The sequence below is a fragment of the Mustela lutreola genome, chromosome 8, assembly GCF_030435805.1.
Source record: "Mustela lutreola isolate mMusLut2 chromosome 8, mMusLut2.pri, whole genome shotgun sequence".
In the NCBI taxonomy this organism is placed as follows: domain Eukaryota; kingdom Metazoa; phylum Chordata; class Mammalia; order Carnivora; family Mustelidae; genus Mustela; species Mustela lutreola.
The window spans coordinates 18,361,849-18,376,310 of record NC_081297.1 but is presented as its reverse complement, the minus strand read 5'-3'; the positions used below and the strand labels follow the sequence as shown (position 1 = coordinate 18,376,310).

Below are 14,462 nucleotides of genomic sequence, written 5' to 3'. Positions count from 1 at the left end.
CTATCTTAATCTTAAGGAGTAATTTAGTCACTGCATAGAATAGTCATGTTGAAGGTTTTATTGTAGTTTAAAAAATTGTAAGTCACAGGAGCTGCAAGAGCTCCCAGTGGTCAAAGCTGGAACAATTTGAGCAACAAAATAAAGTAGTATTGAATTATAACCCAAAGTATAAATAAGTATTTATGAGCCTGTACTGATAAAATAAATAATTGAATAAGTAAATAAATGAGAGAGAAAATAAAAAACTCCCATGCAGAAGAATTCCAAATAATTTATGTACTTTGACCTCAAGGAGGCAGAATGTAACTTTTCACTCTGTGGGTGTGGGCTTTGCATAGGGACTTCTTTTCAAAGATTGCAATATGGAAACAGGGAAAAAAGAGTAAGTTCATAGTGGAGAAACCTGACAAGCACTACTGAGTCAGGTGATCAAAATCAGCATCAATAGTGATAAGTCATAGTGATAATATGTAAACTTGACATGATGTAATGAAAAATGGCACTTCTGTAATTTTCCCCCAAAACTTATAACCCTGAAATCAGACAAGTTCCAAGTCAGGGACATTCTACAAATACACCTAACCAGTACTCCTCAAAACTGTCATAGCTATCAAAAGCAAGAAAAGTCTGAGAAACTCATAGCCAAGAGGAGTTGAGGATAGGATATATGACTAATGTCACAGGGGACCCTGGATAGGATCCTGGAACAGAAAAGGAACATTAGGCTAAAAGTAAAGAAATCTGAATAAACATGGACTTTAATTAATAGTAACATATTAATATTGGTTTATTAATTATAACAAATGTATCTACTAATACAAAATGTTAATAATGGGAACATGGGTTTAGGATATGTGGTAACTCTGTTCTATCTGAGCAATTTTTCTGTAAAACTAAACCATTATAAAAATTGGAATTTATTAAAATACTATACATGTTACAAGTTAGGTCCTATCTCAAGGATTATTCATAGAGGGTTTATAATCACAAATGGTAATTGTATTCTAATTCATTCCAAGTGATGATAAAAGTAGACTTTTATTATACTGTATAACATTTTAATTGAGAATACTGAAGAGTTTAGTATAACTTTGTATTTTTAACAAAACCATTTAAACTAAGAAGGGAGCAATTTGAATTTTAAGGAAATGATACTTACATTTAAGGAAATGATACTAAACATTGTTTTGGGACTTGTATGAGAGAGCAACAAATCACTCAAGTAGCAAATGGTGAAATACTCACCTTGATATATTTCACTCTAGTTATTGGGAATCCAGATAAAAACCAGAATCATTACTTCTGGCAGGTATGGTTTGTGAGTAATTGTGTAGAATTCTGGGCTGGATTTCAGGAAGACATTGGATCATGAAGTTAGGGCAACTTGAGTCTCACTCAGCCATACAGAATCATCAAATGCCATCTTTTTTTATATGACATGAGGTAAAGAAATAGATAGATATATATTTTATGTGAAATCAATACAGAAATTACTGTAAGTCTGGTGTTCTATACTAGCAGTATTTTCTGACTGTGTTTTTAAGATAAATTGCCTCCTGGCCATGATGGACCAAGAGGTCAAATTTACTTTCCTGATTGAAACAACTAAGAAAATGAGAATCTATGAAATAACAGTTGGCAAAACACTGGATATTAGGCAATGAATGACAGACCATTGAGAGATAGGAAATGAAAGAAATAAACTTTGATTACCCCAGCTTATTGATTTCAGAGAATTTCCAGGACCACATCACAGGAAGGGGTATCCTGTATAGAGCCTTGTAGACTCTGAGAAGACAGATCTAAGAGTTCAGGGAGACAAAGGCAGCAAGAGCTTTCAGTAACAGAGAGGAAAGAGAACTCGGGAGAGTGGCAAAGGGTCTGATTCAAGAGTTCAGCTGAGTACTGATAAGGAGATATGTATGTGGGAACTACTTGAAGTCAGACAAAGCGCTTAACAGGATCAGATTTAATAGCACCTGGTGCTCACACAGGGTCACAAGTTGTGCCTATTTCCATCAGCCAGACTAGAAAACTTCAAGATTCATGGAGAATTATATAGAATACACCGAAGGGTCTTGCCTCAAGAGTTAGAAATTATTAGCCCTAGATCGAGCTTTGCTCTAGTACCACCTAATAAATATTTTAAAAAGCAAGACCTAAAGTGATCAAATTGTTTCCAGATAATTATGTCCCAAAACAAATTTGAAGAATACAAAAATTACCATTTACCAACTAGGTAAAATCTACAATGTCTGGCATCCAATAAAAAATAAGCAGGCATGAAAAGAAACAGAAAAATATAACCCATAATGAGGATAAGTCATCAGTAAATAAAAACTGACACAATGTATGTGTAAGTGTAAAGAAGAGAAGAAGGACCGAAAATATGTTAGAAGAAATAATGGCTCTGAATTCCCCCAACATGACAAAAACTCCAAGCTTCTGGAACCAAGAAGATCATACAAAACCAAGCACAATGAATATGAAGAAAACTACACCAAGGTACAACAAAATCAAATTGCTTGAAAAGAATAAAGAGAAAATCTTAAAAAGCAGCCAGGAGAGAAGCACATTACATTCAGAGGAACAAAAATAAGGATGACAGTAGATTTATCATCACAAATGATGCAAGCAAGAAGTCAGTGGAGCAGTATCTTTAAAATATTGAAAGAAAAATAGACTTTAATCCTAGAATTTTATTCCCAGTAAAAAATATCTTTCAAAAAACACAAGTGAGATAATGTCTCAGACATTCAAAAGCTGAAGTAGTTTATTGCAAGCAGACGCACACTACTTATTGTAGTAAAGTAGGTCCTTCAGGAAGAAGGAAAATTGACACTAGATGGAAATGTGGATCTGCACAAAATAATAAAGATAGAACACTAGAAATGGTAACACACAAAGGTTTCTCTCATTATTTAGATCACTTAAAATTGGTTATTTTAAACAAAAAAGAGTAACCATTTCCTGTGCAGAAACACTTGTAAAAATAAGATAAATGACAACAACAGAACCAAGGTAGAAAGGGGAAAAATGGAAGTATACTACTGTAAGTTTCTTGCACTATATGTGAAGTGGTCTATCATGACTGGAAAGTAGACTGTGATAAGGATGTTTACTACAGAATTTAATACAACCACTAAAACAACAAAGAATAATATTAAATAAGCCAACAAAGGAAATGAAGTGGAATCATCAAAATAATATTCAATTCATACAAAGAAGGCAAAGATGAAAAAAGGAAAACAAAGAATAATGAGATGCACAAAAAACAAGATGGTAGACTTAAACCTAATGATATCAACTATCAAACTAAATGTAAATAGTCTGAGTAGTCAATTAACAGGGAGATAGTGCTATAGTCTATAAAAAGCAAGACCAAACTACATGCTACATCCAAGAAATGCACTTAGAATGTAATGACACAAATAACTTGAAAGCAAAAGGATAAAAAAAAGATATCCTATATCAATACTAATTAAAAGAAAGCTGGAGTGACTATATTAATATCAGAATAATAAAAGAGCAGTATCAGATAAAAAACATTATTTTATAATAATAAAAGAGTCAATTAATCAAAAAGCTATGAAAAATAAAACAAGATGAAAACAGAGAGGGAGGCAAACCATAAGTGATTCGTAACTATAAGAAACAAACTTAGGATTGTTGGAGGGGAATTGGGTGGGGGAATGGGATAGTTGGGTGATGGGCATTGAGGAGAACACTTGATGTAGCGAGAACTGGGTATTATATGAAACTAATGAATCATGAATTCTACCCCTGAAACTAATATTACAGTTTGTGTTAACTACATTGAATTTAAATAAAAGAAAAAAAAAAGAAGCTATGAAAAAACCCAAACAATTATTAATGTCAGACCTTCAAAATACATGAAGTTAGAGATGTAGGGAGAAATAAACATCCACAATTACTGCTGAGAACTTTAATAACCTTCTATTAATAAGTGAAAGAACAAATGGATAGCAATTCTATAAGGATATAAAAGATTTGAATAGCAATATAAATGAATTTATCCTAATTGATATTTATAGAATACTCCAAGCAGAATAACATTCTTTTCAATGCATACAGGACATTTATCAAAATAGGTGATATTCTGAGCCATAATACAAGCCTTAATAAGTTTATTAAGTCTTAATAAATGTAAAAGAATTACAATCATATAAAATATGTGTCATACCACAATAGAATTAAATTGAAAATCACTTAACACAAAGGACTCTGGATAATCATTAAATAGTTAGAAAGTAAATTACACACTTCTAAATGATCTGTCAGTGAAAGAATGCAAAAGGAAAATCCAAACTGAAGATGAAAACATAACATATAAAAATAAAAATTTGTGGGATGCTACTCACAGGGTAGCTGGGTTAGCCAAAAGTTTCTTAGATATGACCCTAAAAACATAATCCGTAAGAGGACAATTGATTGGATTTTATCAAATTGACCCGAAACACACACATCACCAGAAAAGATACACAGATGGCAAATAAGCACATGAAAAGACATCAAATGTTATCAGGACATTGCAAATTAAAGCAATAATGAAATATCACTATACACTGATTAGAATGGCTAGAATTCTAAAAACTGACAACATAAAATGCTGGTGAAGATGTAGAAACAACAGGGACTCTCCTTCATTGCTGGTGGGAGTCCAAAATAGTACAGGCACTTCGGAAGATGATTTGGTAGTCTCTTAGAAGCTGAACACGATCTTATACATTTCTCAAAACCTAAAGAATTGTAAAACACATACAGTGAACTGTAATATATATTATCAACTCTACTTAATAGTTACATATCAATATTGATTTATCAATTGTAACCAATGTATCACACTAATGCATGATTTTAATAATAAGAGAAATGGGGGAGGAAAGGGAGATGGAGTATATGAGAACTCTGCATTTTTTGTTCATTTTTTAAAAAGATTTATTTGAGAGAGAGAAAGAGAGAGAACATGAGCAGAGGGGAGGGGGAAGGGCAGAGGGAGAGACCCCGGAGCCCAACACAGTACTCGATCCCAGAACCCTGAGATAGTGACCTGAGCTGAAATTCAGAGTCAACAGCTTAATCGACCGAGCCATCCAGGTGCCCGTGTTCATTTTTTAATAAATTTGAAATTGCTCAGAAAAGTCTAGTAATTTTTTAAAAATATGTGCTATAGACTAGAAGAAAATTTTTATTAATCATATATCTAAAGAACTCTCAAAATTGAATAATAAGGGGCCCCTGGGTGGCTCAGGTGATGAGCGTCTGCCTTCAGCTCAGGTCATGATCCCAGGATCCTGGGATCCAGCCCTGCATGGGGCTCCCTGCTCAGCAGGGAGCCTGCTTCTCCCTCTCCCTCTGCCTGCCACTCTGCCTACTTGTGCTCTATCTTTTTGTCAAATAAATGAATAAAATATTTTTTTAAAAAAACCTCAATAATAAACCAAATTTAAAAATACATATGAGCAAGAGATTTGAACAAACACTTCGCCAAAGAAATATATGGATGGCAAAAAGTTACCTTATGCTCACCATCATCAGTTGTGAGGGAAATGCAAATTAAAACCATGATGAGATAATACCTCACACCTTCTAATGACTATCATCAGAAATATGGACAGATGTGTTGGCTAGGATGGGGAAAAATTGGAACTTTCACATTCACTTTGGAACAGTTTGTCAGTTTCTCGAAAAACTAATGCACATCAACCTATATGGTCCAGCCAAATCATGGTATATCCATGTGGAATAGTAAATAACAATAAATAGGGTGAACATGCTACAACATGAATTAATCTCAAAATAATTAGACTGAGTGAGCAAAACCAGACAATAATGAATTCATCCTGCATGATTATATAAAAGTTCAGGGAAAGGCAAAATAATGTATAGTAACAGGAGGAAGAGATATCACAGTGTCAAGAGGGCACTTTTGGGGTGTTAGATATGTTCTTCATGGTAGCGTTGGGTTTCATTGATGTAAAACACATGTCAAAACTTATCAAGTGGTTCTCTTTAAATATGCAGTCTATTATATGTCCATGATCTCATTAAAGCTTTAAAAAAGAATAAAAATAGATGTAAAAGATGACATAGGTTGTTAATTTTGCAAATCCTCTTCTTCTGATCATAAAATTGTAATATATAGCATTATTTTAAAAATTTTTAAAAATATGCTTTAATGAAATAATTCAAGTTATATAATAAAAGTCTCAGAATGAAAATTTAAAGAAGCCATTAACTTTTATAACAATCTGATATATAATACATGTTTTTATTTAAGCATAAGTATCTTAAAATTTATCTTAAATTAAGATCATTTAACAAAATGTTTTCATCTAAGAAATTAAGTTTTAAGTTTCCATAAAATACAAATATTGGAAGATTTGAAAAAAGTTTGTAAGAGTCAACGATGCATATTTCAACATGTTCTTACCAGGCGACAGATTTGACCATATAGATATGGGGCAGTTCCATGAGCTCTAAGAACATATAGTCCATGTCTTACGAGAATGTGGACCTACAACTTAAAATATAAAATAGTCTAATTTTATGAGAAAACTAAGGCAAGGAAAGTTGAAATGACTCTCAAATTAATTTTGAAAGTGAAGTCTCTATTTTCATTGCCTGTGAAATTGAAAAGCTGAAATTAATCAGGAGGTAAACATTATTCCTGACTTTGTACAATGCTATCTCACTCATATAGATATAGACAGACAACTTCTACAGTTAAGCAAGACTCTGGCCTTACCTGGCCTTCTGGTTCTGGGGCTTCTTGCCACAGCTAAGGAGTCCCCGGTGACCCTGGCTGCTCCCCTCTACATGGACACCTCCATGCTAGCTGCGGGTACATCTTGCCTGACAAAGTAGCTATAACCCCGTTGGGTGAAAAATAAACCCCCGGAAATCAGCCACGACCCCACTTTAACTCAAAGTGGGGACTGTGTATGTTTAGGAAGTCTTGTGATTAATGATGCTAATCCATGACTGGTACTATGCTAGGCACTGAGGGATATGAGAGAGTAGAACAGGAAGGGAGTCTGTCCTCATGGAAATTAAGTTAGAGAGGAACAGGCAGACAAAGCAAGGAGATCGCCAACTGGTATGAAGAAGGCAGACTAAAGAAGGATAAGAAAGGCTTGGATGGGGACTCCTGGGTGGCTCAGTTGGTTAAGCAGCTGCCTTTGGCTCAGGTCATGATCCCAGCGTCCTGGGATCGAGTCCCACATCGGGCTCCTTGCTCAGCAGGGAGCCTGCTTCTCCCTCTGCCTCTGCCTGTCACTCTACCTGCCTGTGCTCACTCTCTCTGTCAAATAAATAAATAAAATCTTAAAAAAAAAAAAAAAAAGAAAGGCTTGGATGTAGTGATAACATTAGATGGGGGGTCAGGGGAGACACCTCAGAGCAGGTGCAGTGTGGGCTAACAAGAGGAAACCAGCTTTGTCACCGTCAGGAGGAAGGAGAGCAGCTCACGTCTAGGCTACCTGTGCTCCAAAGTTTATTCCGAGCAAAATATATGTGGAAGCAAAGAGGAATATGGGAGGCAAATGGCAAATAAGAAATTAAAATGACATGAGGAAGAGTTTTGATGAGACTGATGATGTCCATGCATGATTTTATTTTACCTGTGACATCAGGTGAAGAAAATAAAGCTACCCTCCTTGAACTTGGAGCCGTGGAGCCCTTAACCAAACTGCTCACCCATGAAGACAAAATTGTAAGAAGAAATGCTACTATGATATTTGGAATCCTGGCTTCTAACAGTAAGTGTTAACTTAAAAAAAATAATTAATAATCTCATATAATGCGTTCTCTTTTTTAAATTTAATTTTAAGGGATTTGTTTGAATTTTATTTGAACTGACTTTAATGTTAACAAAAAGTTATGTACATATAAAAATTTTATTTTTTATTTTAGAGACAGAGTGCCAGCTGGTGTGGCGGGGAGCGGGGAGGGACAGAGGGAGAAGGAGAGAGAGGCAGAGAAGGAGGCTCCCTGCTGAGCGCAGAGCCAGATGCAGGGCTTGATCTCAGGATCCTGAGATCATGACCTGAGCCAAGACCAAGAGTCAGAGGCCAACCAACTGAACCACTTAGGCGCCCCAAGAGATGTTTTTAAAATATGAAAATATGTACAAATATATCCATGCAAAATTTGTCAAAGGTGGTGATTTATGTTCCAGTCTAACAAGCTGAAGGCAATCATTGTCTCTTAAAATTAAAATGACTTTTTTTTTCGAGTTAGCATAATGCAATTTGTCTGCCTATATGAAGCTACACTTCATATGTGTGTCACAGTGAAAGTAGCCCAGGCTAAAGAGGTTTGACGCATTGGGTTTTTTTGAAACTATTAAATATATTTTGCCAAAAATAATTTTAGATGTGTATTTATTTCTTAAATCAGACTCATTACTTGCTTGAATATTTTTCATATATTTAATATGGTGGAATAATAGCATTAGTCAAAACATGCTATTATGTCTGTTAGAATATCAGTTTGACCAAAACCATGGCAATAAAGGCAGCCCCTGACTCATGAACAGGATGTATTTTCCACTTGAAAGTCATTTTCATGTTATAATGATAGGTTTTTTGAGTTAGCCAGTGAAAGTCTTCTAACTTTATAATAAAAAGTGACATTCTTGGTAGAGACTGAATTCTAACATGAAACTCAGGCAGCTAGGAATAAACATGTCTCTCTGTCTCTCATGGCATCTGGCTAAAATTACCATATTTTCCCTCTCACCAGTCTCAGTGAAAACACAGTTTCCACCTTCAGCTTCCGGCCCCCCCACCTCACTTTCCTGAACGTGTGAGACAGGGCGGGGGCGGGGAATGGGGGCGCTCCTTATTTCATGGTGTCCGGCAGGGACTGTCGCATTAGTCAGAGACAGGAAGATGGGAAGAGAAGGGCAAGGAGCGTTTTCTGTGGCATCTGTGCCATTTCCGCCTCAGCTGCAGAGCCGGCATGGACAGCCCCTGCAGTGGTGGAGGGCAGGTGGGGCTCCGTCGGGGCTGTTACTGAAAGGGATTTGGGCAGCACATGCAGGAGTTCTAAAGGTGGCTGTTGGGTAAGGCACGGGCTCTGCAGATGGCTGCGGGAGGAGGATGTCCCACCAGCCCGGATTACGGTAACAGTGGTCAAACCTTACACAGAATTTCCAGTGTGCCAGGCGCTGCTCTACGTACTATTTGCATATTGTCATTTAACGAGGTCGGTGCTATGATCGTTCCCTTTACATATAAGGCAACTGAGGCACAGGGCAGTTAAACGAGGTAGTAATCATTTATATTGTGGAGCCCTCATAAATTTTAATCTCAGGGGCTGCCTGTATACTTATTCTGCCATATTGTATGAGCCTCACTGAATGTACTTAAAACCAAAAAACGGAAGACTAAAAATTTTCTTGTGTTTTATTCTGTTTACACACCACAGAATATGAGATCCAGTGGTGCTTTGTAACACGTCTTTTGCAATTCCCGCAAGTCCTCATCTTAAAAATAGGAATGGGCTCTGAAGGGGTTAGGTTCCTGGCTCAGTCATGCAGGTGCTTAGTAGAAGAGGTGAGATCAGAGCTAGAATTAGAACGTACTCTCTAGCTCATAGTATAGGTGGGCTTTCTGTTCTTGGATCTTCTCTGATCCTTAACATTAGTGCACATGCTAAGTCAGGTTCTCCTTCTAAGTGATTTTGTGGGGGGAGAATGCGCTTTGTTTGGAATGGAGAGTTATAATTGCCTGTGTATACTTATATATTCTAATCTAATGTCTAGGTTTCTGTGACTTTTTTTCTGTGACTTTCCTGTTTACTTTTGTTCTTAATTTCTATTACTCATTTTAATTTGATATTTCCATCTTCCAATATGTGAGGAGTTTTAACCTGTGAAGCCCTCCAAATGGCAAAATTTTCCTGGGCAGGATCTATATAGTGGATTCCATGAGTTTCTAAAGGAGCCTGTGACCACACAATATTGTGAATGACTGTTGCGTCTGAGTGCTAAATGCGGTGGTACTCGGACCTCTCGGGTGCTCCTCTGATAGCTGCTGGCTGGGCGGCCACCAGTGCTGGACGAGTTCAGTCTGCAGCCACGAAGCCTAGCAATGGAAAGAGCTTTGCTGTATTTGCGATTTGAGTCTTACATATGATGAGTGAACTTCCAAGAGCTTTCTTTTGATTTTATGAATTGGGTGGAAAAAAATCAAACCATTATGGGAATGAACTCATTTTCTATTTGAATACATGGCGTCCTCAACCGCTTGTGGAGTTTCTTTTCTGTTACTACACCCAGCACATTAATGGCTGTTGCTTCACTCTGCATACATGTCCAGGTTGACATGGAATAAAATATGAGCTGCAGTCACGTGCTCTAAATCAAAAGGCATATTTCCAGATGAATATGTAAATAAATGTACCTCTGTGGCTCCATGGTCAAGCTGTCCTAGGGCTGTTTTAAAATAACTAATTTTACTTTAGCAATTTTTATCTTTACATGGCTTTTATGTACTCAATTGTATCACTATGTTCATATGGATGAACCCACAGAATGTTCCAACAACAGATGCCAGGTCTTAAAAGGATTGCCATGAGAGCAAACAAATCTTACTTTTTCTTGTCTTTTTTTCTGAAGTGATTGAGTTACCTGCCCATGCCAAGCCTGGGTCCTTCAAGATAGGCACTTAAATTACTTTGCTAAACCTTTTTATCAAATGGAGCCGCTGTCTCCTTTTACCTGCCAGTCTGTATTTCGTTTGATGAGACCATCTAACAGAGACTCGTTTAATGGAGTCAGCTAAAGAGAGAGTTCATTGCAATCCTCAAAGCTCAGACTTTACATTGCTTTTGGCAGTCTGAATAGCTTGCCTTCTTAAGAAATGGTTGATGTAAAAGAATATATAAGGCCAAAAGTAAATTTAGACAGTCAGTATTATGTAATCAAAACTTGTAAATAAGAATGCAATGAAAACAGATCCTTGAAGGTACTCCAGGACGTGAAGGTGCTGACAGTTCTGGAACAACCTAAAATTGTAGGTGTCACACTGTTTAGCAAGAGTGGATTTATGTGGGCCAACCACAAGTTGGCTGCCATTATAGGGGGGTCTGTTGAGAGAGAAGGGGACAGAGGGCAATATTGTTTTTAAAGTGATGAAAACAGCAGCTTCGCCCTTATTTTTATTTTACTGATTTAACCTCAAGAAAAGAAGGATTGGGGGGGGGGGGCAATTTAGTGTTAAAAAGCAGAATAACCAATTGATCAGCCATGCTTCTGATTTGTAAGACTGGTCAGTGAATCCATATCATCCACGGAGCCAAGAGAAAATGGTTTAGTGGATAGATCTACCAGATCTATCAGATTTGGCTAAATTTATATCGAGAAGGGAATTTCACAGCAGAGAGAATCCTCTGATGAGAACTTTGGACTTGTTAGGGCAGACCAAGGGGTGATGGTACATACGGAGGCAGCAAGCCGGCCTCTCCCTGCAGGAGCAGGTCCTTCCTGCAGAGAAGCAAGAGGAACAGAGAGCACACAGAGCCTGAACGTCCCCAACATGTTATTTTGTATACCAAAAGGGGAATGAGCTTGAAAATGTAAAGGCCAGAAATATTTAGTGTTAAGTATGCAAAAATAGACTGGTATGGCCTTCTCATTTTGAAAAATAGAGACTGCACTCTTCACAGTGAGACGAAAATAGAAGCAGCTCTTCCGGAGGGCACGCACCTGTATAGCTTGCCAAGACACCTGGAAGGATCTGAGTATTATGCCTTAACTGAGTTAAGGTAATACCTTTGTTTTTTGAATGAGTGTCGACTGAAAAATAATGCCCTTCACTTTGGGGCACTATGCTTTTCAGACACTCTACTATTCTTTTGTACTTCAAGCTTGGGTTGACATACCTATAGCTAGCTGTAAATTTGCTGGCCCTCTGTAGCCATTTTGAACAGAAACAGAGAAAGCAGAAGTTTTGGTGGGTAGAAAAACAGCCACATCCCAGAATCCTGCAGGAAAAGGCGTCCAGTGGAGGTCAAGTATGCCCAGTGGTTAATGAGGAAAAAGTCATCTAGAGACCATCTGCCTTAGATGTTGCCGAGCGAAATTTTCCAGAATTTTGCTGATGCTAATTTTGGCGTACAAGCAAAGATAATTGACCAAGAAGAGAAACTAAAAATCTAATTAGTACCTATGCCTTATTTCTCAGAAAATTGGGGCTAAAGATGGCAGGAGATGAGCGGGGGCATACCTGCGTGGACTTAATTAGCCTCACATAAATAATACAAAAGTGAACTTAAAAAATCGGTGTACTTATCTTTAATCAGTTTTGGCATCTCTGATAAGGAAATGGAATACAAACAAGGTATATTCATTGAAAAGACTGAGGATAATTCTCTTGTGCATTCTGTACAAGTTTTATTAAAATATAAAATTTAAGAATGCACTTCCCAGCAAAGCAACACAACAAAGAATTTCTACTATATAATAAACAAATGTAGGGCACAGTTACTCAAATGTACTGATTATGTTCCAGGAACATTTTGTATTTTTTTTTTGGTGTTTTGGAAGAAAGTATATTTCAGTGATCAAGGAGCAGAAGCCAGATTCTGTCTCGTGTCAGGTAGCCCTGGACAGGCCACCTGGTCCCACCACTCACTAGCTGTCCGACTTTTGAGCCTCAATGTCTTTATCTGTAAAATTAGGTAATGATAAAGCCTTCTTCATAAGGGTCTATTTCAACAGCATCACCATTATTAGTAGTAGTAATAAACATTAATATTCTGTGTCTCCTTTTGTAGATGATGTTAAAAAACTGTTAAGGGAATTAGATGTCATGAGTTCCGTCATTGCTCAACTTGCTCCAGAAGGTAACTTTCCTTCGTGCATCTGTTCCAAAAGCGGGGCTGGTTTGTTTTTCACATTGGGCTAAACTATTCATTGAAAATAGTTTACATAGTATCAGCTGTGAATTGTCATTAAAATCTCTCAAACCAAGATGGACTCCAACCAAGTAAGATTTGCAAAGCTTTGGTTTTCAAAACGTATTTTAACATAATGCTTGAGTAAGCCTTTTGCATACTTGTGGTGTTGTTTATCTCTGATGCACAGAAGAAGTGGTTATCCATGAGTTTGCCAGTCTTTGCCTGGCGAACATGTCTGCAGAATATACCAGCAAAGTGCAAATATTTGAGCATGGTGGGTTAGAGCCACTCATCAGACTGCTGGCCAGTCCAGACCCTGATGTGAAGAAGAACTCTATTGAGTGCATTTACAACTTGGTCCAGGTGAGGGTAATTTCTAAAAGTATGCTATGACCTAAGCTATTTCTAGAATTTTTTTCAAGATTGCTCTGCTATTTAGGGTCTTTTATGGTTCCATACAAATTTTAGGATTGTTTGGTCTAGCTCTGTGAAAAATGCTATTGGTATTCTGATAAGGATTGTATTAAATGTGTAGATTGCTTTGGGTAGTACAGACTTTGTTCTTCCAATCCATGAGTATGGGATGTCTTCCCATTTCTTTATGTCCTCTTCAATTTCTTTCAATGTTTTATAGTTTTCAGAGTTCAGATTTATGAAAGGGCATTTTAGGAGTGTATTTAAATTTTGAAATAATAGAATGGCTTGCAAATTAAGACAGGATTATACTAGACAAAGGTATTTCTTCTGAAACAGGATATCTAATATATTGAACTAAGTTTGACACAGGCAGTCATTTGTTGACCTAACCTTGGTGATTTAAGCACATTGGGTGCAATATATGCCTTATTCAGTGTACCAACATTTTGGATTAGGCTTATTTATTGGTGAAAATCCAGTAAGTTGAGTACATGGAACAGAACTCATTGGTCACAATTGTAAGATGCTATGTCACTGAACAGTTGTCCTTTGTTATGGAAAGAAACAGCCTCCCTTGGCCTTTTCCACCTGTGCTGTTCTATGTCCCTTCCCTTAGCTGCAGCCCCACAAGGCACACACACTCACACCCACAATAGGTCCCCTTCCTGACACTTTGGACACCCTTCTCTGCTTCTTTCCCTGCTCAGGTTCCTGAACAATTCCCATGCACACTTGATAATCTTTAGATCAACTGAAGATACAAAAACACCATCTTAAATAGCCAGGAGTGGAGTATAAAAGGAAGAGATAGTAAAGTGAAAATGAGGCCTCCATTTCATGGAAAGGCGATGAGCTCACGCCCAAAGACAGCAAAGCAGACCTACATTCCTGGCCTTAGAAGTCATTGCCACAGGGCTGGGCACTCACTGGCTTTCCCCTTGTTCTTCCTGAGGGAGACCTGCTGAAGGAAGCTCAGCTGTTGACCTTCTCTCAACCACAGGCCTAAATAATCCTGTCAATGTGTTAGTGTCTTTTATCTCAAGACTCCTCATAGCTTTGATTTCCCTGTATTTTTTCTTTTAATCAAACACAAATGAAAAGCTTACTTTCACTATTCC

The 14,462-nt window shown here is 37.2% G+C and overlaps 1 protein-coding gene across 4 annotated transcripts in view; it reads left to right on the top strand.

The window, feature by feature from the left end:
* ARMC3 (armadillo repeat containing 3) overlaps positions 1–14,462 on the top strand; it is a 91,384-nt gene that overhangs the window by 15,375 nt on the left and 61,547 nt on the right. For 3 of the 4 annotated variants that reach the window (XM_059183938.1, XM_059183936.1, XM_059183939.1), the window contains exons 4-6: positions 7,656–7,781; positions 12,805–12,873; positions 13,115–13,290. In XM_059183938.1, coding sequence (XP_059039921.1) covers positions 7,656–7,781; positions 12,805–12,873; positions 13,115–13,290 — 371 coding nt within the window. The remainder of the gene's footprint in view (positions 1–7,655; positions 7,782–12,804; positions 12,874–13,114; positions 13,291–14,462) is intronic. The other variant, XM_059183937.1, reaches the window with a different exon arrangement.